This window comes from Archocentrus centrarchus, chromosome 5, assembly GCF_007364275.1.
Source record: "Archocentrus centrarchus isolate MPI-CPG fArcCen1 chromosome 5, fArcCen1, whole genome shotgun sequence".
Taxonomy (NCBI): Eukaryota; Metazoa; Chordata; class Actinopteri; order Cichliformes; family Cichlidae; genus Archocentrus; species Archocentrus centrarchus.
This window is the reverse complement of record NC_044350.1, coordinates 7,157,411-7,183,754: the sequence shown is the minus strand read 5'-3', so window position 1 is coordinate 7,183,754 and position 26,344 is coordinate 7,157,411. Positions and strand designations below refer to the sequence as shown.

The following is a 26,344-nucleotide window of genomic DNA, read 5'->3' as shown; positions in this document are numbered from 1 at the left end:
CCACAGCAACTAACCTCCCCCTCTGGATTTTCCCCACTTTCTTCCACACACCGACCCCCTCCATTCATGATCTGCACTCCTTCAGTATCTGCAAGGATTTGGACTGTGTGTCCTGAGAAATCTCCTGGAAGCCTATTTTGTTAATAGAATAACTGTTGTTCCTCTCCAATTACTATATCTAATAAATTGTTTCACTGTTTAAAGTGCTGCCCTTTTCCATGTCTGCATTTGGATCCAACATGATCCTTGGCCACTGGCCGTGACAATGTCTTAGTCATCAGACATTTATTTAAAATATAGCACCAGTCAGAAGTTTGGACACACTCACCCACTCATATGAATGAATACTTGTACATTTCGGTGCTATTTAAATATACACATGACCAGCCACAACATTAAACTCACATGCCTAATACTGTGTAGATCCCCATTGTTTTAAAAAAAAAAAATAGCTTTGAGTTGCTGCAGCATGGACTTCTCAAAGAGCTCTGAAGGTGTCTAGGGTAGCAGCACAACAGAAGATCCTTCAAACAAGATGAGGTTCTTCAAGGATTCGACTTGCTTGTCCAGCACCTTCCACAGATGGCAGACACTAAATCGCACTGATTCTCAAAGCATTCATGAACAATTTCTTACAGTGTGGCAGAGCATATTACCATGTTAAAACAGGCTACAAAGGGGTGTGTGTGGTCTGAAAATCTCAAAGTAACATTCACATAAATGTCAAAACCAAAGGTTTTGCAACCATAGCGCAGGGCATCACCCTGCATCTGCTGTCTTGCCTTTTTTTCCCCCACAGGGCATCTTGCTGCCTTTTCTTTCTCAGGTAAATGACAAATTTTGTCATGCCTCACATTCCAGCCTTGTATGGCATCTCTAAATCATATAATATTTACCAATTTCTTGATTTTGTATATATGGCAACAAAAGTATTACTGTGCACAAAGGGATGAGTGAGCACAGAGATGTGCAAAGCTTTCCTGTACCCACAATCTTACTAGATCACTCAAAGCTTTATATAAAATAAGGTTTATTTGTCACATGCACAGTTAAACGCAGTACAATGCACAGTGAAATAAAATTTGTACCTGCAGCCGATAGTAAGTTGTAAAAGTATATAAATAATAAAAATAAGTAATTCACACATTGTAAAAATATATAAATAGGAATAAAATATGTAATTTACATGTCATAGCACACATGATAAAAATATATAAATATCTAGGCTAATAATATAAAATTCTAGTCACTAGTATTTACACCAGGGTATGTTATTTCAGCTGCGTCAGTAAGTACATGGCATGGTATAGTCCAAGTCAAACAGAACAGAATATTTTACATAGTTCATAAGAGTTCAGTTCAGGGCTCAGAGCTCAGCAGACAGATGGCTTGTGGGTAAAAACTCTTCTTCATTGCACAGATAAAAAGAAATGCAATCATGTAGTTAATGAAACACTGATATATACATTACATCATAGCCATGTAGATTAAAAAACAAAACACACACACACACACACACACACACAAACAAAAACTGGTTCCCCACACAGATCTTTGAGATAATTTCTTTTTTAAAGCAGGTTCTATTATGACCAAACAAAGACATCAGGATTTAACTAATTTAATCTGCTTCTGTTGAATACTGGACTAGCCTTAATAGGAGAGGGGATACGATTGTCTGTGGCTGGATTAAATATTACTTAATAGCTAAAAATCTTCTTAATGCTGTCTTGACTCATAATCTGTAATTTACAATGGAACATCTAAATATGTGCATGGTCATGTCATGACTAAAAGGAACCACAGCTTTAAACTAGAAACATATTTAGTCAGAGACTCTGTGCAATTACTGCAGTATATTTCATTTAGCCATATCTCTGAATATGATTTGAATAAGTCAGTCAGACTTGTTTAAACTCATAAAACACTGCTGCCTATCTGCTATTTATCCAAATTATTCCTGGTACAGGAAAGCAGCATATGGGGCTTGGACAGGATTCTTAAGGCTACTGTGTCTGCCTCTGCAGCCTGGCTTCTGAACTGTGTGCTGATCACAAACACGGTTCAGACCATGAGAAAGTGGCAGCATCTCAGGATATAATTTCTTCTGTGCATCGTAGTTTTGACTTGCAATTGAGCATGCAGCGACAAAATGTGTTCCTGAGCCCAAGCAGTCATCACCACTACAGAACTGTGACTACTTTCACTGCAGTGTTGAATGAGGGCTCCAAGATCAAAATTTGTTTTTGGATTTTATCTTTTGCTTACAGATATTTCTCCTGATTTTCCAAAAGCTGTAAAACAGCTTGTGTACAGCAGCACAGTTTATGAAATGTTATTTCTTTTTATAGTTTTATATCGAGTAATGTTCCTAAATTGTTAAATCATTTAATCACAGACGTATAATACAGAAGACTAAGCCTCAAAAACAATAACATTTTGCAGTCTTAATATTTGATACGTTGTTTGAAAGAAAATAAAGATCTGAATGATTCCTGAAGGCAAGGTTAATGCCAGGATGTGATGTTTTACTGTGTACTAAACACATGAACAGGACCCACTAAGGACAATTTTCTCCTGTCAGGTAACACAGTGACTATTGCGGTTTGAGCAGCTCCTGGTTGACTGCTCACACTAAGTGGATATGAAAATTATAGACTTTTATTAAATTTAAATGACCCCCCCTGTGAAGTAGAACGTGCATTGGTGTCTTGGCCATTTTGAAATGTAAAGACAGATCTCCAGCTAAACTCACGGAGCTTCAGTGTTATGCTTGCAATGAGCTCTAGTTTGAATTTGATGCCTTAGTAAAACAGGTCACATTATGGTTATTTTCTATTTTAGAAAATAGGACTAATTTCAGGGTGTGAGGAAGTAAATTCAGTGATTAAAGGATCTGTAAACCAAACTTAGGGAAGTGATTCAGAACATGTGACGTGAATTATTTACATCAACCGCATAAAAAAGAAAAAAAAAAAAGAAAGAAAAGAAACATGAGACTGAAAGCCTTTTTTGTATCTAACAATAGGGCAGCCCATGAATGCACATCACAGAAGCTTCAGTTATATTTTGTAAACATTGTTGGTGCTCAGAGAACTCTTAAACAGTTTGTTCTCCGTGAATGAGGAAGGTGATGTGGGAATCCTCTTTTATAGCTTTAGCATACAACAAACAACAGAACTACGCTCGTCTTCAAAAGCAAAACAAGATTTTATTGTATTTTTAGACACATGGCTGCCAGTTAATCTGTGCATGTGCTCGTGCTGTCAGGTTAGACCCTGTTATCAAGCAGGAATGACAGTTTTCCGTGACAAGCTTTTTGTTTACAGCTGCCTGGCATTCTGCCTAAAAGGAACCACGTCTAAAAACACCAACACCACCACATGTGATAGATCCAGAGCTATTACTTATGTCCAGACTAGAAGAATCGAGGCTAAAAATATCAGCGTACTATTTGGGAAACTGCTTACCTCAGGCCAGTAGATAAACAGGATCAGCCATTTCTGGCTATCTGGTAGTGACACTACATGAAGACAGCTAACAAAATGACTTTTAAAAATCACTCTTGTTCTTTTTTCTTGCTTATTTTTTGTCAAATAATATGTAAGTTTATCTTTGGCTCTATTATATAATGTATAACTAAAGAATAAAGTCCTCCTCAGTGGGTCTGGGTGCACAATATTCTCCTGGTTATGGTCACTCAGTGATGACCTGGCACAAGAGATCATCAATTGTGACATGATGGGAACATATCAGAATCCTACAAGGCTTCTCATGTCTGATAAGATTTAATCTTTCAATTTAATCTGTTTGGAAGGAGCACTGCTCCAAGTCAGTGGACGTGTCCTTGGCGTCATTTGTCTTCTAATTAATTTACTAAAGACCTACCTTATGCCAAACAACTCAAAATAGTGTCAGAGTTTGTAATATCAAACAGGGTTTGCTGTACAATGATGTGTCAAATGTTTTCTTACTGCCGTTGAGAGGATATCTGAAGAGTGCTCAGACACTGCTGCTACAGGTAATCATGGCAGCACAGTCCTACTAGATTTTTCCTGCTCGATATTCCAATATAACCACTGTCATTTCCAGCTCAACATGGATTCACAAGCACAAAAAAAACTTTGTGCAGTTGTGCATCTTCCAAATTAGGCATCTTTAGTGCAAATGTGAGGGGTAATAACCACAAATATTGTTAAACCAGCACCACTGAACCAGTATAGAGTAAAGTCACTACAGCCCATTTTAAATGGACTATATTGCCAAAAAAATTCACTCACCCATCCAAATCATTGAATTTAGGTGTTCCAATCACTTCCATGGCCACAGGTGTATAACACCAAGCACCTAGGCATGCAGACTGCTTCTACAAATATTTATGAAAGGATGGGTCGCTCTCAGGAGCTCAGTGAATTCCAGTGTGGTACCGTGATAGGATGCCAGCTGTGCAGCAAGTCCAGTTGTGAAATTTTCTCACTATTAAATATTCCACCGTCAGCTGTTAGTGGGATTATAACAAAGTGGAAGTGATTAAGAATGATAACAACTCAGCCACAAACTGGTAAGCCACATAAAAAAAAAAAAGAAATTAGAGTGGGGTCAGTAGATGCCGAGGTGCAGAGTGCACAGAGGTCGCCAACTTTCTGCAGAGTCAATCACTACAGACCTCCAAACCTCGTGTGGCCTTCAGATTAGCTTAAGAACAGTGTGTAGAGAGGTTCTTGGAATGGGTTTCCATGGCCGAGCAACTGCATCCAAGCCTTACATCACCAAGTGCAATGCAAAGTGTTGGATGCAGTGGTGTAAAGCACGCCACCACTGGATTCTACAGCAGTGGAGACCTGTTCACTGGAGTGATGAATCATGCTTCTCTGTCTGGCAATTCAATGGATGGGTCTGGGTTTGGTGGTTGCCAGGAGAACGGTACTTGTCTGACTGCATTGTGCCAAGTGTAAAGTTTGGTGGAGGGGGGATGATGGTGTGGGGTTGTTTTTCAGGAGTTGGGCTCGGCCCCTTAGTTCCAGTGAAGAGAACTCTTAATGCTTCAGCATACCAAGACATTTTGGATAATTTCATGTTCCCAACTTTGTGGGAACATTTTGGGGATGACCCCTTCCTGTTCCAACGTGACTGCACACCAGTGCACAAAGCAGGTCCATAAAGACATGGATGAGTGAGTTTGGTGTGGAAGAACTTGACTGGCCTGCACAGAGTCCTGACCTCAGCCCCCTGAATTAGAGTGGAGACTGTGAGCCAGGCAGTCTAGTCCAGCATCAGTGTCTGACTTCACAAATGCACTTCTGGAAGAATGGTCAAAAATTCACATAAACACTGCTAAACCTTGTGGGAAGCTTTCCCAGAAAAGTCGAAGCTGTTATAGCTGCAAAGGGTGGGCCGACATCATAATGGGATGTCACTTAAGTTCATATACGTGTGAAGGCAGATGAGCAAATACGTTTGGTAATCTAGTGTATATCATTAACAGAAAAAAAAGAATCAATGAATACAAGTTGTTCTAAAAACAAAAAGGGGTTCTGCATTTTCTAAGATCCAACAACATGAGAAACTAGTACAAGGAGAAAATGTATACATCTAATCCATCCTTAATGAGCACAAAAGCATTGGCCCAACTTTCTCATGAATTAAACGTGAGATTTATATTAAGCCTCTGTGTTTACTCGTATGTTCCTCTATCATCTTCCAATAGAGTTTTAATGTAATAGGCAGCAGTGACAACACAATGGCAGCAAAACTCACCCATTTCATCAAATCATCATCAAATGAGAAGCAAGAGATTTTTAGGCCTTACCTCTGAATTTCTTTGGGGGGTTGTTGAGGTCACCTGTGTCTGGTTGTACCACACAGCGATCATCCACAAGCCTGCACAGACAGCCATTATTATACTGAGAAACTCAGAGACATTTGCAGCTGAAATTTACTTAAATCATCAATATATCAAAAAAGTACACTTTATATTAGCAATATTATTTCTTGAGTAATTTTTTTGCATATTCATAGCATATTCTACAGATCCCTGCAGTGACATTGGTGGAAAAAATTATTATTGTGTGGCCTTGAAATAGTAACATATAGCCACAACATCAATAACTCATGGCCACAATTTAATGTTACATAGGAATTAGATAAATAACTTGTGGCCACATCTTAATAATATGTAGGCAAAGTTAGGGATGTTCCTGAGGACTAATTTACAAGTCATTTAAACAAGTCTAAAAGCAGCGAAACACTCAGAAAATATTGAAACACTCAGAAAATATTGAAACACTCAGAAAATATTGAAACACTCAGAAAATATTGAAACACTCAGAAAATATTGAAACACTCAGAAAATATTGAAACACTCAGAAAATATTGAATAGAGAAGGTTAAAAACTGACCACACAAATACTGTATGTGCATTCTTTGATAAACAAAATGTCTTAAATGTACGAAATCTACTTTGTGTATATTGCACTTTATGCATTGTGTGGCGAACGTAAGCAAAGGGAGCAACTGCTAGCACCAGCAGCCCTCATTTCTTTGCTTGTTAGCATCCACATGGCTGTGCCGAATGCAGTTAGTTATTGCTTTGGTCGACTCGTCATATGGCAGATTACCCTGACACAGCCTACAAACACCCGCTAATTTTCTTCATTGAAAGTACTGCAGAACTGTGCTGGTTCACATAGATGCCACCTAGCTTGTCTACAGCTTCACATCACAGAAAGGGTGAGGGGGTGTCTATCAGGGCTGCACCCTTTGATATTGACTGGTAGCATAATAAAATCTTAGAACCAACAGTTAACTGCTATTGTGCATTAATAGAATAGGAATAATTTGTTTATCTGTGCAGTATTTCTGGTACAGACTTGCAGGGGTAAGATTTCTAAACATGGAGTTTACTAGTTGTGCACATCCCTCATCCAAATATCCAGAATCTATTATTTACTGACAATGGACAGGCGCTATAGAGGTGTTAACAAACATGAATCATTGGTGAAATTAAACTGTTTGGTAGAGGGTTCAAATAATAACCAAAACAGGTGTTAACCAACCAGAGAATTTTATTTTCCAATCTGTTGCAAGGTATAGCTTTGATATGCGATTAATGAGAATGTCACAGATAGAATTAATAGGAATAAAAATGGCTGCATGCCATTTAGATGTGTCAGGTGTACTATTCTGGTATTATGAATATTGACTCACTGGCCTAAATTAGTGGGATAATTAAGTCATGGACTGACCAACTTTATCACACCGGCACAGCAGAGCTGCCAATGCACAGGGCTCCCAAAGAGAGAGAGAGAGAGAGGGGGGGGGGGGGGGGGGGGGGGGGCTGAACCTGACCTCAACTTCAGGCGCATAACAGTGTCATCTAACAGACTGCTGCACTGACCAATGAAAATTGGGCATTAATTTGGAAGGTTTTGCATATTTACATGCAAACCTCCATGCTGTTTACTTGACAGGTGATGTGACAAAAGATAAAATGATAACCGTGAAAACAACAATTTCAAAACACAATATTATAAGCTGTAGCACTTTGGCATCTGGTAAGCCTTCATATTTACATATTTACTCTGTTACTCAAATTAAGCTTCCTACTTATAACAGTCTAACAAAAAGCTGAAGCAATCCCTGACCAGCACAGCCTCTTTTAACTCTCTCCCCTGTACCCTCAAAGATGAGTTTTGACACCTCAGTATATATCAAAAGATGGGGTTTGACGACCATTAGAACAGGTTATGGGTTTTTCCATGGGTAGCCCTCACAAGCTGTACAAGCAGAGAGTACCCTCACTAACTACTGATACACACAGAGTCAATTTGTTCTGGAAGCAGGCCTGAAATATGACAAGAGAAGCAAGGGTTACGCCTAGTAGGCATCCAAGGGGGAAAGACTTCCAAGGATATAACAAAGGATCCCTATCCCATCCCAGCATTAGTAACTTGTTATTTTACGGCTCAGCAGAAAGCAGGTGAAAGTTTCAGAGGTGATCTCACAGACTTCCAGGATGCAGACTGGAGCAGAATGTCAGTTCCCAACAACTCCTGCTTTCCTGCTTATTTTGCGTGGTTCCACAGCCATAGCTGAATTATTATGGCACGATAGTACACACAGTACTAATTGTGCTCTTCCACAGCTCTGTCAGTCAGAGGAAATAAAAGTTTCATTGGTGAAATCTTGAAAAAGAGTTTTAATCACAAAGTGTTGCCAAGCAAGCCGTGACACAATTTCTCCAGTATGCCGTGGGTCTGCCCCAGGGTCTTCTTCCAGTGGAACCTGCCTGAAAGACCTCATCTAGGAGATGTCCCAGGAGGCATCCAAGCTACATCAACAGTCTCGCGAGGGAGAAGCAGATAAACCTCTCCCAAATGATGAGCTCTACCACCTAAGGCTGCGCCTGGATACCTTTCAGAGAAAACTCATTTCCACCACACCATACAATTGTAAGTGGTTCCCTTTGTCTTTTAAGGCACTCTACTTTAGGAACATTATTCCTATTTGAATTGTAGTTTTCTAAAACATTAATTAACACTAAAAAACCCCACAAATTTAAAGTTAGTAGTACTCTAAGTGCAAGAAATTAAGGGGAAACCCCTGGGAAAAGTATATTGGCACAAAGAGGACACTTGTGTAGGATACTTGAGCAGGTCAAATCAGGTGCATCTTTTTATAGGTCACTGTGTACACACTGCACTGCAGTGTGTACACACAGGAGCCCTGTGATGATAAAGAATTCACATGTTGTGAGAATCGTCTCTGCAGAAATGAAAAGCTGATCGCCTCGATCACACTGATGCACCGACGGGCCGAGATCCAAAAAAATACAGGAAATTCAAGAGTCAGTGAAATCCAAGGTCAGAAAGTGGCCTTCAGGGATACAGCATCATTGACCGTCAGCCTTCCTGCGCCAGCTGTGGTCCAGGTGAATGCAACTCTCTCTCAGGGGTGCAACACCTAATACAATAAAGCTATTTATAGTTACAGTCTAAGCTATTCATTTTAACAGAGAGCGCTCACAGGAGCAGTTAGGTCGGGGGGGGGGGGGGGGGGGGGGGGGGGGGTACTTGGCATAACAACACAAGATAGGAAAATTGACAAGCTCTGTCATGGTGGTAGCCTTCAAAGCTGTGCTCACATTTGTTGCTATGGTGGGTGACGCATAACATTAAAACTGTTTAAGAGCATGGTGTATGAAGGCAAGGAGGAGGGCTCAACTCAGCCTCTGGTAAATGGCAAACTGAACGGTGACAAGGCAACAGGAGAAAGACTGCAGCTCTTAAAAGGGAGAGGATGAACAGGACAATATAGACGCTGTGCCCACTTTCACCTCAGGAGAAGAAAAACTAACTCCCCAGGACAGTAAACAGAAAGAAGCAGGGGAGACTGAGACAGGCTCATTCCGGGTGCTGGAGCCTAACATGCCAGATGCTGGACAGGAACATTCACATCAACGATCCCCCGCTGTTCCTCTTTTAGCCCTCTGTTTTTCCTGTGTGTGCCAGTTGTGTGTCAAGATTTGCTCAATTTCCACATAATGAGATGCACTTTTAACTCATTGCCTACAATTAGGGAGGAGTGGAGATGTCAACTGCTTGAAAACATGGTGCTCAGCATACAGAGGAGACAGAGTAATCTAAGGCACAGAGCAGCAAGGAAACAAAAGAGTCAACTACAGAATCCAGCACACTGGGCTGACTGTGTTATCCAGAGGGACATGGTATGTTGCTGTGTATTCACAGATAAGACAATGACATCATATGAAGCTACACATTTGACTGAAAACAAGTCTGGGTTTGACAGTTAGAAACTAGTTGCATCAGATTCTTTTGTAAAAGCTGATAGAGCTGGTAGATACCATACATAATTTACTTATTAGACAGCATTTACCAGGCATTTCTAAGAACGTTTAGGACCATGCAACAAAACTGCAGCAGAGCAAGCAAGCGATACCTATTACTGCATTAATATTTGAGCTCAAATGTTTGATGGTCATCACTAAGACAGGCTAAACAGTGTGCAAAATAAAACCTCAAAAGGAGTCCAGATGCATTTTTAGGAGGTGGGTCTTAATTCTGATTAAAGATAGCAAAGAATTCTGCAGTCCTTCATTTTCCAGTCCAAATATTTTTCCAAGTCCACCTCAGTCTCTGAAATACCTCAACTAAAGTGGAAACTCTTGAAAACAACTCATTTTTCTTTTTCATTTGTTTAAATCAGTTATTCACCATAACTCCTTTTTTTTTTCTTTTTTTGTTATGTTAAAATTAAGATTTAAAAACAGGCAGGCTTACCCTAAAGTGCTGATAAATCCACTGGTGGAGCCCTCTGCATACAGGGAGCAAATGTCCCCGATATGGAGGAAACTGGACATTTTGTCTGACATGGTTTCTCAGCACTGACAACACCTGCAAAAAGTTGACAACATGAGACTTTAAAGAATCATGACATACAGCAAACACAACCAAGCCACATTCATGTATAACATTTAAAACTATTTAATACAATAATACAATGCAACTGGCCTTTAGATACACCTATACTCACCTATTTGAATTATTATTACCTTTATGATATTGATTTTGCTATTCCTAGTTTGTGTCCACTTGATTTTTTTGGGCCATCCTCAGAGCACCACCTACTGCAAAATCATCAGCGGCTATAACAAACACTACTACTGTTTACATTAACCACAAATAACTGAACTACAAAGCCAGCCATTTCCTTTGTATGACTGCCCTCGTTATTTTTTTGTTATTGCCCAACTATACCGCTACAAGTTAAAAGTGTATGCGAGGAGAACATACAGTAATGAAGCGTGTATGTGCACTGTGCTGTTATATATAAAGCAATAGGTCTTAAATTTAGGTCGCTAGCTTATTTTCAAGTTGTGAAAATATCAGCTTGTGTGAAAGAACTTCCCACTAGGCTTTGTGGTCTATGTGGCCTTGTGAACTTTTGCAGTTAATAAAAAAAACACCCAAAACGACTGTCACCATCATTTCAGATTGAGAAGCACCAAACAAGAGTATGTAAGGGACACACATATAGTCCTGGTTGTGAAGATACAGAGACATTTACAAATAAATAAAAGGATAGAATGAAAAAAAAATAAAATAAATCATAAGTCGCACTCTACTTCACATATATAAACTTTCTATTTCTCAGTGTGAAAGCGTGAAAAGTAATTTAAACGTCTTGTGGCACATTTGAACTGAGTTTCCAGCCGAGCCTTCTAGCTACATGAAATGTCAAGTCGCACGAGCTGCAGCAACACAACAGAAACAAATGAGCGCGTGGGCTACTTCCTTGACAGGGATGCTTACGGCTCAGTGACAAAATGAACAATGCCCAAGCTGGAAAACTAGTACACACAGGCAAGGACTTTACCTGACAGAAATGAAAGAAGGCGTCAAAGGATGGAGGCAGAGAGAACCGCGCGGAGAAGTGGGTCAGCACAGGATAATTTCCACAGCGCTATCCTCGGTTAAGTCCATGGCAGTGAAACTCCAGGTAAGGGTAGCCTGAGCGACGTTATCTCTCACAGCTGAATGCGTCCTCGGTAACAATCCTCTTCTTACCTCCTCCACATGTCACCGCAGGAACGCCCCTTTTGTTACTATTTATACTGCAGCGGTGCTCCCTGGGTAATGCAGTTCTTTGGGCCTTTAACTCAATCTTCTTATGTACAGAAGAATTTCTAACCTGTAGCAGAAATATGTGATCTTATTTATTGTAAATAAATAAAAATGCATGTATTCCCAGTGGGATAATAATAAAAATGCTAAATATGTATATTTAATTTCAAGTAGCCATAAGGATGAAGAAATTATAGCCTGTAGTTCTATTTATAAAATAAAATAAAAGGCACCTACATGTCTTTTTAACAAACAGAACCTTCTACCTCTGTAAGATCACATGCTGCAAGCCTGTTTGAGTACAAATAACTCCCATACATGTGTCACATGTTGTGGACTAGTAAACATGTCTCTGGGGGATTGCGTGCATGTCAATGTCTATATTATTTTATGTATGTAATGTCAAAAACAGAAGCACACACGGTGCCTTATGAAGAGGGTTTCATGCTGTGCATGCCAAAGTGAAAGGACATGAGATAAAGACTTCCATTGTGTGGACAGCCTCCTGTCAGGAACACTGATTCAGTCACAAGCAGTCAGATTCCTGGGTTTGTAAAGTATTTATTTATTTTACTTTCATTAAATTGGATGGTCTATGCATCATACAAACAGAGATGATCTTGTCTATATGCCAACAAGTTTTTCAATTTGTAATATAAGCTTTGGCAACCTCAATCTCTCCCAATAGCATTTTGAGAGATTTTTTTCTTTTTTTTCCTACAGTTGACCCAATAAAACCGCAGTGTGTCATTTTCAGCTACTGGAACTGGAACAGACTCTTCTGTGTACTGAAGCAGTCATTAGTACTGTCAGATACCGAATTTACAAATATGAATTAAAAAATAGGAAGGAGGCAGTCCCCACAGTGATCCTGATACTTCTTCCAAAACAGCAGAGAAGCCTGTGTGTAGAATGGTTATATCTGAAAATGCCTAAAAGCTTGATTATTCCTAATGATTCCTAATTGCAATTTGAATGAAGAAGAGAGAGATACATGAGGAGAAAGAGCACTTTCATCCCCCAAATGGGCCCAGTGGTATTAACCAAGCCCATGAATTAGCTCCTGATTTGGTTTCTTAGCTACAGGATGTAGAGAGACTGTAAGAGAGGACTAAATGGGGATGGACAAGTGTCCATTACCGTGAAAGTGCTTCTTTTCACTTTCTACATTCCACATTTGCTTTTTACGCACACAGTGAGGTCTTTCAGATGTAAATGGCTGCATATTGCTATGTTGTAGAGTACTCTAAGCCCCAACACCGCCACTACCACCTGACACTCATGCTCTGAGGCTCTGTATTCCTTGTGTTGAACCCACTGAGTACTCTAGTTGTAGAAAACCATTTATTATTACTGTGCATGTTACGTCATTTTCTGTACAGTCAAATGCTCTTCCCGCTTAACGGCTGTCCAATCTATCGTCATTATCCAACTATGAGATGAACTTTATCAAAAGAGCACTGAAAACCACATATGTAGAAACAGACTGCTCTGCTCACTGAGGGACAGATGGCAGGTGGGTGACTTGTCCCTCGCCATCAATGTCAGAGAGTTAGGACTTCACAGCACCGGAGACACTAACCTTCTTTTCCTCTAAAATATTTTGAAGCTTCAGTTGAATTTGACATTAAGTGAAGTTAAACACAAATCACTGAGTACTCAGTTGTCATGGATACACTGTACAGACGACTGGCTAGGGAGGGAGTTTATAAATATAAAACTGGACACAACTGCTTCTGTGTTTTGTGAATTGCAGCAAACGGGGATGTCAGAAATGCTCGGAGAACACAATGCCTTCTTTATTCTCCGGGTTTTTTTGGTCAGTGTTTTATTCTCGTCCTCTCTTTCAACCTGAAGACCCCACACACACACACACACACACACACACACACACACACACACACACACACACACATGATGCATGAGCACAGCAGACTCCGTGGTATAGATAGATATGAGCCAGGATAGGATAACCATTGATCTCCCATGTAATGTGATGGATAAGAACACAAGATGGGTTGGAAGAATGGGTGATTCATCTCGCCTGGTATTCTGACTCGTAGCTGACGGAGATGCGCTAAATTTACAAATGGCTATCAAATTAACAAATACAACATCTGCATGCTGGGAGTGCAAAAGAGACAGTGGGATGACAAAATGCAGCGACCATCTGTGTGGGAGCACAGATTGTGAGAGTCATCATTGTGCATGTGTTAGAGTGAGTATTCTCATGCAGATACAGGCCTTCCCTTTGCAGCAATGTGTAGGCACAGTGGCTGGTTGTATTCTCTTCTGAGCCGCAGATAGGCCTGTGTGGGCCACGCTTGCAAAACGAAGCCTCGCATTCATCAGAAATGATAAAAGACAAGCAAAACAGGGCAAATACAGAAAAAATATATTAAAAGGCAACATTTCAATTTAGATTATTTCACGTTGATGGACTGTTCAGTGTTATAGGTTAAGTTCCAAAGACCAGATCAACTCTACAGTCTTGTCAAAAGGTGAAAAGGAGGGCTCTGTAACCGTATCACTCTCTTACTGCTGTTGTGGATCTGGGACAGGAAACCACTCAAGGCACGATGCCGCTGGGAGCAAGAACCATAGATAATGACTTATTACCAATGTAGCTAAATGTAGAATAGTGGTAGAACTTGACTGTCATGGTCCCGGTTATGTTTGTTTTGTTTCTAGATACTCCTTCCTTCTGTATTCAACGTCTTCTGTCATCATGTTTAGCTTCTTGTCTCAGTGTTAGCGGTTTACATTTTGGTTACTTCCCGTTTTACTTTGAAGGCAGGTTTTATTATGTGTCCTGTTGTGATTTTACTTCTTGCCTTTGTTCCTTTTCCTCCTTCATGACTGTCTGCCCTGTCTTCATTAGTTTCACCTGTTTCTTTCCCACCTGTGCCTTATCACCAGTCACCTGGGTGTGTATATAGTACATACTCCCATCTTTACCTTGGGCTTTATCAGTTTGTGGTTTGTGTATCTCCCCTTATATTCTTGTACCTCTTGTGGTCCTGTTTCTGGATTTGTTTTTGTTGCCCTCTGCACTTTGTGTTTCTTGGTTTGTTGCATCGGCCATTGGTTTACTTCGTCTGACTCTGGGTCTTCTGCTGTTTTTGGTTCCTCTCTCCATCTCATTCTCAGTCCTGACAGATTTTTTCACTAAACTGTATTATTGGACGAACTGGACCAAAGAGTCCCATCTTAGTCAATATCAGTATAAAACATGCACAACTGTACGGCAGATGGTGTAAACAAATGTAGCGTAAAAACACACTGAGTACAGGATCTTCTAGCATAGTGTGAAAAGAAACAACCATCTGCTATCCTCTCCCCATCTCCCAGCCTTTGTCAGTATGTGACGTAGGCAGGCTGTGAATGACATCACACCCCCGTGGAGTCAAGTCCATGCACAGTACTTCAGTTTAGTCAGATCACACACGCAGAACCACATGCAGACAAATTGTAAGCCAGGTAGTTAGCAGCCCCAACCTTGCATGAAAGCAGGCTGCTCAAGGGAGCTTACTCTACTTGGTTACTGGTTGACTTAATGACAGCAAAAGAAGAAGTGGAAGAAAATAAGACTGAACCAGAATGAGATCAGACACCCGTTGAGTTTTGTCATGTTGAAGCTGGAAAAAATACAGATCCTACTTATTTTGCCTGCAAGACAACAGGTATTGGTTCTACACTGGGGCATAAAGTAGAGATCTTCCTCCCTAAAAATACCAGATAATTATGCTGGTATAATGGCCCACATATCCCCAGTGGAAATAGTCTGATTAAACCAGCTGCAGAGATTTTCTAATTAGGCCTTGTGATTTTTTTTTTCCTACAGGAAAAATCATTTTGTGCTGGATCTATATTCAATTTACAGAAAATGTAAGCCACTCTGTATGAAACCTGTAATAGTGAGTCTGATAGCAGATAGATGTGCTTTGGATATTTCCTGTGAATCTCCTCTTCGAAAACAATGTGCACAGAGCAGCGGATCACTTCACCACGTCACCTTGGTTACGGCATAATCAATATGACACACCATATCCATATGCCAAAGGGAACTGTCTGCCAGGTGTCTGATGTGCACAGGTGGACGTTAGCAGAGTTTTGCACACTATCACTCCTCACACAGTTTTCTTTGTGAGCTAATCCCACTGAGGGAAACAATGTCTGGAGGAGGCAGTAGCCTGAAGTCCTCTATTTAACCTGGGAAGCATGTTCAATAAGCTGCTTTAAAGGCAGGTAATCCATTAGGATCAGGAGGATGGGAGGACTCCAGCTTCACTTTCACTGCATGCTGTAAAATACCAGCTTACTAAACTTGGTCTCTGTTATATGGTGGAAAGACGAGACAGGGCCGATAATGGAATTGGGGCTCATATTTTTCAGCAAGCTGTTGCACATGATTTAAAAATCCTTAAGTGTAATAGCCTGCACATGATTCGTCTTATGCTGACACACATGCTTGCTAAACCGGGCGTTTAAACCTATGAAACACCGGGTCATTAAGCAAAGCTTGTGATTGCAGTGGGAAATAATGATAGCGATTAACAGAAATCCCTGGCATATGTGAGGCTATGATTAAACCTGTTATTTTCTGATTCTTTAAAAATTATATCCATCCTTTCCAGAGTTTCCCTTCAGTTTAATTTTCACACTAATAGTGGTTTGCATTTCCACTGAAGCAGAAGTAATAATACGCTCTAAGAGACGGGTATGGTTAACAATTTGTTGTGAGTGTAAGAGCAGAGAAGATATGCATGCATGTGTCATTCTGATCGGTGCGGAGAGCAGCTGTGGAGGCGGGTGCTTTTTGGGCTCCAGAACTTCCTGCTGAGTTTGCTGCAGGTGCCCTGGGCCAAATTTAACTTCACATCTGTGGAGGGAGGAGCCAATGTGAAAACCCTCTTTAACACCAACTGCTCTTAACACTTAAGTGAAACTGCAAATTCCCCAAAAAAGAGGGAAAGAGTGAAATCCTACTGTGAACTCCTCCTTTGAAGCGCAGCCAGCAGCTCGACTGAACTTTCATTTTGAGAGACATTACTCTCATGGTGACGGTGAGTATTTCAAACACTGATTCAATAGCCACCTGCTGGATTTGACATCAATAGAACAAAGAAACAACTTATTTGATACATTCATCAATTATGTAAGCACAAAGGCCAATGTTTCACGTGTTCTGCCACAACCTGAGAGAGTGAGAGAGTGCTGTCAGGTCCTTTAAAACATGCTATAATTAGCGACAGGTTGTTGAAACAGACTGCAGCTTACAATATTTCTTCTCTTATCAGCCACTGTCACAACAAAGTCAGGAGTTTTAAAACATGTTCCAGATTGGACTATGAAATGCCTTTGCTATCAGAGGCCCCCACAGATATCTGTTGTCTTTTCTTTTCCCCTTGATTTGGCTGCGGGATTCAAGGCAAGGACATCTGCTCCCTCATCAGAGAGGTGCTCCAGTTCTGGACAAATGGACTGCCAGTTGTAATTTCTCCACTGGTCATTCACCCTGAAATAGCGTCTCGCTCCTTTATCAATGTGATGCACGGCTCTCATAAGCATCAAGGTGTATCCTATCCTTTGTCCTTTGGAGCTGCACCAGGTAAGACACTGAGGTGAAACTTATTAGGCTAAATCAAAGTGGAGGCTATGAAGAGGAGGTGCCATGATGAAAATAAAGCTTATTATATAGAAGAATCTTAAAGGCAGACTAACAGCACTTAGCCATGAGAAACGAGAAAAACTATCTTAACTCATCTGCTGTAGAAGTGTAGATCAATATTTGGGGAAATATGCTTTTTCACAAGAGTATTATGAAAAAGACTGAGAGCCCCTTAAAGTTGACAGCAAGCATGGCTGCAGTCCACAGTGTGTTAGTTTAGCATAGTACATCAGCACTGCCAGGCAACATAATTTTGCACGCAACACCCCATGAAAAAAACTAATTGTACTCTTTATACTCTGATTTTTGTTGAGTCCAAGTTTCATATATATATATATATATATGAATGACTTAACTCTGAGAGTAAGGAAGACTTGTGTTTGCCCAGCAACAGCATTTTTTTTTTTTTAAATTTACTTCAGCAATAATCTATGACATGTTTATAAGTGACATGCTCAAACACTAATGAATTCTTGGAGCTGGTTACCTAACTACAGTTACACAGCAATAACTTTAGTACAGTATTTTGACATGATCCTAAATTTCCCAGTTTGGCATTCTGACACCATACACCAACTGGCCTGTGGCGTTTGGGCCCACGTAATATTGAGCAAATACAGAGCTGCGGTGCACATTTTTAGTATGTAGAGCTACTGAATTTATGAATGACCCCCTGAAAAGAACAGTGAGTATTTTCAAAGGTTTTATAGTCTCACTTTAAATAAGGTTAGTAGAAGTAACAAAACTTGCACATATCGTAAGGCTACATTTTAGTCACGCTGGTATGAAACAGCACAACATCCTGTTATGGAATTTTTGGGATATTCCAGTTTCTTATTTTGCCCTGAACCCTGCTTCAAGCTGCCACCACGCACGTTAAACAATGCAGTGGTCACGGTCAAAATCCAATCACACAGTGACATAGCACTGTAAAGCATCCTTGGCATGTTTGTTTTTTCAAGTCAGGGAGGGGGCTGGGAAGGTGTCTGGTGGTGAAGTTCACCTCGTGTGATTAACTGCTGGTTGCTAGGTGACAACCCTGGAAAGGAGCCCAGCTAATCAACAGCCAGGATTTGAGATCAGCCTTCGTGCACCTCCGGACCAACCACTGCTGTCCAAACCACCTCCTGTACACACAGCCGGTTGCCATGGGGATTCCAGGGACGTCTGACTCAAAAATGACATGAGTCATGATTTTGAAGAATGACTGTTTTTCTTCGTGTGCTCGGTTCTTTCTTTTTTTGCATCGACAGTGGAATCTAATTTTTCACAAAGGCAAAATAAAGAAAAGGCCAGAAAAAATTCTAAGGACTGCAGACTCTCTGACCTTGAACTAAAGACGTGCCCAACACTGCAGACATGAATTACCTAAATGAATGAATGAATACCTTTATTAGTCCCACAATGGGGAAATTACAGTTAACAGAAAGAAATACAAACACAGAAACAAACAGGGGAGACAGGTGTCAGAGGTCATGCAGCCGTTTTACCGGTAAGATGATGTAAGAAGAAACTCTAATGCATAACATAATAATATGCATGAGTATTCCTTTTCTGCATGATCTGTGTTAGTGCCTTCTCCAAGGCCTGGCTGTTAATGTGCCGTACACAAGAGGATGTATCGGACATCCTGTGTATGTTTTCTGTAATATCCAATAATGTAATTCAGTACATTTTAAAAATGCTTTCAAGATAGATTTTTTTTTTGTAACTTTCTGGACTAATACAGGGGATCTTCTCATCCAACTCTTGGGAAGAAAAAATATATAACTCAGAATTATTCCTTTAGGTTTGAATGTGGATCAGATCAGAACAGCCCATTTTGAACAGAAAGAATCCCAGGTAACCCTCAGAGAGTAAAAAAATATAGGTTGATACAACATTTGCCTCTCCACTGGATGACACGAAAACCAATCAACTTGACAGTGGTCTCCAATCAACAGAAGGCTCCCACTCCCTCCACCACCACCACCCGCCGCTAGTCCCTATCAGCCCCAGTGTGGCTGGAGCACTGGTCCCATTTCTGGATGAAATATGGTCTCCATCCTAATTAACCCAGATGTGGATATTAATAAGATGAAAGCAGGTCTAGACTAGAAACGGGGCAGATTGAGAGGAGAAGGTCCTGATTTCAGAATGGTCACACTAAAGTGGGACACCTTGCTCCCCCTTCTGACAGGGGAATAAAGTCTGTTTCTATATAAACTATACCCCGTGGCCCTTTTTAATTGGTCCCACCTCTCTTGAGGTTTGAGTGCGATGAGAAGCCGAGAATATCTACAAGAGGTGGCCGCGCAGCACGATGACAACAAAGACATGTTGAGCAGATGGAGACATATGACAATTATCAACTTTTATATGAGTTTGTGAAAAACCATCAAATTCTCACTTGCATCCTGTTTTACCAAGATAACAATCGTGTATACTACATGGCTTTAAAAAGAAACCTATTAAACATCATTCTTTTACACCTGCCAGTGCAAATGACTTCACTTCTATATTCATAGTCATGTGTGGTTTGAGAAATGGGCCAGGACAAGACGATAAATATAAGACTTGTAGATCAACTGGGAACAAGCCTGTCCTGATACATGAAATGGATTACACAAGTGAAAGAACAGATAAGAATGTCGACAAGAATCGAATTATTCTTGTTTTCACATCATCTCGCAATTAGTGGGAGACGGCATTAAGACAGTGGCAGATAGTCAGACACTCGGGAGACCAAACAGGAAACAGTGATGAGCACAGACACGATTCATCGAGCTCATTGTGTTCATGGAGCCACCAAACATGTTGCACTGTCTTGTGCTAATGAGCAGCTGAATTAACTAGGATTTCAGGAAAACACATTTAATATACAATTAAAAAACAAACGTCAGAGCAAAAGAAATGCTGTGTTTCACAATAATGTTTTCCCAATATTCAGATAACAACCAGAATAGATCATTTCAGCTTAGAATGGATAAATCCAGAGGAAGGAACTGCATGCAGTTGTTGGAACCACAGCGACATGCTTTCCTCTGGAGTCTATCTGTCCCACTGGCCTGCGCGGCGGCATTGCTTTGCATGGACAAAAGCTCTGCAGGATGCTCGTTACTGTATCCTCCTGAGTAGTCAAATGTCAGCTCCTCCTGAGCTTCAATGTCCCGTCCAGCAAACAGCGCCAGTCTGGGAATTACTGAGTGCACACGCACCGGGACCATGAACAGATTAGGCACGCAGGAGTGGTTGAGAAAGCGACCCACGTTTCCCACCTGGGCTGGGTCCACAAACGTCTCAGTGATTGAGCCTGTGCCCGCATGCTCCCTTACAGCAATAATGTAGTTATTGTCTTCAGATCTTTGGGAAAACTGTCTGCGTCTGGCCTCCCCAAAACTTATCACCTCTCCTGCATACTCGCACACAAATGCCCCACGTGAGATTTTCTCTAGTGTCCGAACCCCCCAGCCCCTGTCTCGGGTGCTGTAGACCTCCAAGCTGAGCCGTAACCCTCTCTGCACCACCCGGTTAGAGCAATCATCGCTGCAGGTGCAAAGGGCATTACACTCAAACACGGGTGAGCAGAAACCTGCATCTGTTCTGTTGAGGTACAGCAGCGTGCCAGTGCTGTCATATTCCTGACCATGGGTCTGCAGGCAGGAGCAGCTGTCAATGCAGCACGAGTGGGAAAGGCAGGAGCATCCAGGAAGGGTGACTTCACTGGGGTCTACAGTGGATCCTGGTCCCTGAACGTTATCTGGGGAATACTGAAAGACAACAGAAAAAAAAACAATGAGTGTCCCAATTCAAAAAGAAAAAAAACCTGTTGTGAGGCTGTGCCGCTTTTCTTGTTCTTAAATGAAAGCAAAGTGAGCACAGTTGAGTTCTGGACTGTTTTCAGATAACGAGGACATCACTTGGACTTTGTGGAAATTGTGTAAAACAGAATAACAAGAAAATAACTCGCAGCTAAAACTGATAATCAAAATAATCAGTTACTGTAATTCTTATTTAAATGAGTTTTATTTGTTAGAGAGTACAAGTGTTTTTAAGTATGTGAAACCTGTTAAACCTGCATTAAAAACCACATCAACACATACAACCATACAGTCAGGAGGGTCCTCTGGAGAGAGGAGAAAGGAGTTTTGATCCTGGATTGGTAGTGCATCTTTTTTATTCCCTGCGCTGCATGTTGATGATGTGACTGTGATGATTTGCTGCCATCTGTTGGCAAAACAGGGTGCTACATTTGGTAGTGTTAAAAAAATCACAAGGCTTGCATGAGGTTTTTGGACACAGGGGTTTTCTAGACAGCTCAGTTACTTTTCATACCTTTATACTAATCTTTAAATAAATTACAGCATTGTTTCAATTATATTTTTTCTACAATCATATGTGACGGCTGATCAGAAACTGCAGTGACGCCGTGCACAAGAAAACCAACAACCTGTTTGTTTGATCAGTCTACATAGCATTATAGTTTTCTTAAACTCTCAAATAATATAACAGTTGCATCAATGCTCAAAAGTAAATAAAGGAAGTAAATAAAGGTGAGTGACACTGGTGACCTGCAGCAGCATCACAATGCACCTCTTTGGGATGCATCTACTGTATGTCCACATGTTTGCTAGAGAGAGGAGCTGCACGTCACTGCCCATCAGTTTTAATTTATGTTTCAATTTGAGCTGTTGTCAAGGCCACAGCCACGACTGTAATAAAAATTGATATGTAATAAATACAAACGCCACTCAGACTTCTTGTGGGTTTTTTGATGACTAGAACATAATAAAAACACTCTGTTTGCTGGGTACACCTGTTCGCATGACTGATGCCTTATGAAAATGAAGCTTTCCAGGTAACTTGGCTATGACAGCTAATGTTAGTGATGGCTTAATTAACACTCTCAAATTAGCACACTTTCACCAAAGCACTTTGATTCCACTCCTGGTAATTACTGGCACTTTATTTGTTTATTAGCAAAATAAGATGGCACTGCTGAGGTCAGCAGCTGTCGTACCTGCTCCAACACTTTGTATATATTAGTTTTTGCCTTCATTTTTGACTTCCTAATTTTGCCTGCTCTGTGTCATATCACGTATGACAGAGACTCTTTGGAACATCAGAATACAGTACTCCGGCTGTATTTTGAGACCTTTTCCTCCTGACCCGGCTTGGCCAGGGACATCCTGCACCGGTGGGCCAGCTCAAACAAAGGAGGGCACAGGGCCCCCAGGTCACACGCAAGGCCCCGAGGGAAAAGTGTAAGAGAAAGGCTGAGGCGTAGGGCACACCAAATGCCACTGCCGAGCATCCTGCTGGCTAATGTCCAGCCACTGGAGAACAGGCTGGATGAACTCAGGGACAGGATACAGTTCCAGAGGGACATACAGGACTGTAACATCTGTCTCACGGAGACATGACTGACCCCTCGTGTACTGGACAACAATATATAGCCAGCAGAGTTCTTCAGAGTTCATCGCATGGACAGAAAACGCCAGTCTGAGAAAACAAGAGGAGGAGGTGTGTGCTTAATGATTAATAACAACTGGTGTGACAGTAGGAATGTTGTCCCTCAGAAACAATCCTGTTCACCTAACCTGGAGCTCCTAACATTGAAATGCCGGCCCCACTACCAGCCCCGCGAGTTCACTCTGGTCATCTTCAGCGCCATATATATCCCACCCCAGGCAGACACAGAAGCTATTTCCACCTATCAGGCTAACCAGCGTGATGCAGCTCTCATCGTAGCTGGGGACTTCAACAGTGCAAACTTGAAAGGTGATACTGGAGTTTATTCAGCACACTGACTGCCCCACCAGAGGAGAAATGACTGCTGAGAGATGACCACTGCTACTCTCCTTTCAAAGAGGGCTACTCCGGTTTCCTCCAAAGACATGCAGTTACTGGGGTTGGGTTAATTGGTGATTCTAAATGGTTGAATGGTTGTCTGTTTCTCTGTGCTGGCCCTGCGAGAGGCTGGCGTCCAGTACAGGGTGTACCCTGCCTGTCACCCTATGACAAGTTTATGCATGTGCATGCATAAACTTCAGACCACCATTGATTTATTATCACAATATCTAGCTGAATCTGTGTCTAGAACTGCTAAAAACAGGAAAGCTATTAATCTTTGTACAAAAAATAAACTGCATTTGACCTTTTTTATTTACATATCCCCAATACAGTTAATCTTAGATTTTTTTTAAAAGCTGTTTTATGTTACCTGTTCTTACCAAGTTTAACAATGATCTCTGTGTCTGGAGAAAAGATAATTTTTCTACATGAATAAAGAAATGCACAGAATGAAGTGAATCCTGCAGAAGATGATCAGTGACAATGACTATATATAAAAAAAAAAAGATGGGATAAATGGGATGGGAGACAATGGGATAAAATATCAGTGTTTCCTGATGTATCCATGTTGCATACTTTTAACACAACTTTAAAGTGCCAAAGATGGAAGCACACAGATTAAAATAGAGAGATTACTGACCTTTCTGTTACTAAAAAGTCTAAAAACCAGCAGAGAAAACAGTAATTAACCTGTGTCGTTGCAGATTGTAATTCTTAACTAGCAACACATGTTTAAATAAAGTTTTAGCGTTACCAGATTTCTAAATAAAGAAATAACATCCACCTCTATTTAACCACGCTTGCGCTCAGCCAGCTAATGCAGTTGCTAAAATATCGAGGCAGTGTTTTAAAAAATCTGAAATGTGTCCAAATACAGATAAAACAGGTTAAAGTATCGTTACCTGAAAAGCAGGAAATGTGAACCCTTCAAATAAAACGGGAACATCCTCAAGACCGCGACTCAAATCGCCACGGTGCGTATAAACCCCACTCATTCCTGCTACAGATGTCAACAAACCTGAAGCAGCAACTTCCGGTGACTTCATCAGCAACTGTCTCCCTCTAGCGGCCTTTCTGAGCCATTGCACCACTGTAATTAAAAGCCTGGTGGCGTTTTTGGCCAGCTTGGTCAGGATACTGAGCTGAAGAGTACCTTTGTGACGTTATTTTTTTTTTTTTAACCTATTAATTAAAAAAAAAAAAACTTACTTCCTGTCTTTGCTATTCAATTGTTCTTGCATCCTTCATCCCATAGTTGCTTCCAGCAGTGATGTCACATTCCCAGCAGATGGTAGTCTTACATCAGAAAAGTACCAGTATTGTTTGAATCCTCAACCCCAGCACAGCAAAGGGTGAAAACACCCACTTCTATCAGATACCAAACATTTTAAAGTGCATTTAAAGTGGTAAATAATCTTACGTGCTTAATGGGCATTACAGATAGCACAGAGTAAGTAAGAGTTATAAAGAAGTTATCTTCTGTTTTCTGTGGTGAGGCTCTTCATCAAAATACAGGCAGTTAAATGCAGAGTGTAGTCTCAAGAACCCAGCAACAAAATAGAAAAATGTGTAAGTAAATGAAATCAGTAACTCTGTTGGGTGTCATTCAGTAGACTGTGCAGTGTTTCCATGTCTAACCTTTCCGGGCTGTTATACTGGCATGTGTAATTGATATGCAGTGCTTTATTCTGTGGTGGCTACCAGAGGCAGATGGAGGGAGGTCACATTGTCAGCTGGCATTTCCATGGTGCACACAACTGACCGAGGATTTTCCTTGGAGAATCGGCCTTCATCTTTAGTCCTTGGGTGAAATTAGTGCTGTCAGTTGCTAGACCTGCATCAAGAGTTGAGCTTGCATATTCAATCAGCTGAAATGTTGTAAGTGAAATGGAATCATCTGGCAATAAACTGATTGACAGATTCATTGATAGGACAACACCAGGGATTATCACAAATAAAATGTATTTTAATTCAAGATTCTTCTATGAATGCAGCATCTTAAGCTCTCTTTTATCTGTTTATTTGTGCAGAATTGTAAAATCAGTTTATTTGAAATCTCCCAGATTTATCCAAAATCCATGAGTTTGCATCCGTTTGGTCCCTGTGAGGTCATGCATTGGCACGGTGCTGTTTTTCTTAATGGTCCAGTGTGTAGGATTTAGAAAGTTATATGGGCAGAAAATGAATTCAGTATTCAGTTATGTTTTTATTAGTTTGCAATCACCTGAAAATAAGAACCACTGTGTTACTGATCCCTCAGAACAAGCCCTAGTTTTCTAGAGTCTGCTTAGTCTGCCATGTTGCACTGCCATGTTTCTAGAGCAGTCAAGAATGGACAAACCAAACTAAAGAGAGATGAATTAATTAATTAATGGTTGTGGTCTGTAAACTCACAGATAAATGCTGTTCCTGATATCCAGTGATATACTACCTATTTTGGTACCATCTACCAAACATGGTCCAAAAGAAGCCAAGACTCACTGATGCAGTGAGTGAAGGCTGCCATGTGGGTCTGATCCCACAGAAGAGCTACTACAGAAAAAATTTGAAAGCACACATTGCAGCTTGAAGCATATGGGACTGCAAAGCTGCAGACAAATACCAATCAAGTGTCCACGTTGACCTCTTTAAGGTCTAAGAGTGTTGATTTATCCTCCACATTCCCCATTAGTTGGATGTGCTGGAAAAGCAAGTTTGATCCACAGAGAGCCCCACCTCGCAACTTACAGGACTTAAAGGATTTGCTACAAACCCCTTTGTGCCTGATACCAAAAGATGCCTTAAGAGATGCTGAAAAGGCCACGGAGCAGTGGATCAGAGCAGTGCTAGAAGCATGAAGGGGATCAATATTAGGTGGGTTAAAGTTTTGCAGTTACTTTGACTTTAGTAGCATTTGCGCAAGCATAAGGTAATCAAACATCAGAATTCTTGTATGATTCACTCAGTCAGGCAAAAGAAAATAAAATAATAACAGTATGATTTATAAAGAAAGTCAGATGGTATTAACCTGATGTTCTAAATAAAAGTTCAAGGTTGTGATGACTGTTCTTACAATTCACCCTACGTGGCACTTATTTATTTATTTTTATGCAAATACAGTGTTCTAGCTAGTGGTTGATCGCCAGGCGCTACGCCGAGCTGAGGCGCCCTGGCGCCGGGCTGAGGATTTCACCGCTTCACTTTCTGAGCTCTGCTGCCA

At 40.8% G+C, this 26,344-nt stretch overlaps 2 protein-coding genes across 2 annotated transcripts in view; both read right to left on the bottom strand.

Moving 5' to 3' along the window:
• Nucleotides 1-11,529, bottom strand: part of itpr1b (inositol 1,4,5-trisphosphate receptor, type 1b) — an 81,496-nt gene extending 69,967 nt beyond the window's left edge. Inside the window, exons 1-3 of the mRNA XM_030728482.1 lie at nucleotides 11,395-11,529; nucleotides 10,299-10,412; nucleotides 5,810-5,880 (exon numbers count right to left, since the gene is read on the bottom strand). Of these exons, the coding sequence (XP_030584342.1) occupies nucleotides 5,810-5,880; nucleotides 10,299-10,390 (163 nt within the window). The 5' untranslated portion in view covers nucleotides 10,391-10,412; nucleotides 11,395-11,529. The remainder of the gene's footprint in view (nucleotides 1-5,809; nucleotides 5,881-10,298; nucleotides 10,413-11,394) is intronic.
• A 7,157-nt stretch (nucleotides 11,530-18,686) lies between these two features.
• On the bottom strand, nucleotides 18,687-24,148 carry setmar (SET domain and mariner transposase fusion gene). The gene is made up of 2 exons (XM_030729729.1): nucleotides 24,048-24,148; nucleotides 18,687-21,062 (listed from the first exon to the last, which is right to left on the bottom strand). Exons 1-2 carry the CDS (start codon nucleotides 24,138-24,140, stop codon nucleotides 20,265-20,267), a joined length of 891 nt encoding a protein of 296 aa, XP_030585589.1. The 5' UTR covers nucleotides 24,141-24,148; the 3' UTR covers nucleotides 18,687-20,264.
• Nucleotides 24,149-26,344: the final 2,196 nt, after the last annotated feature.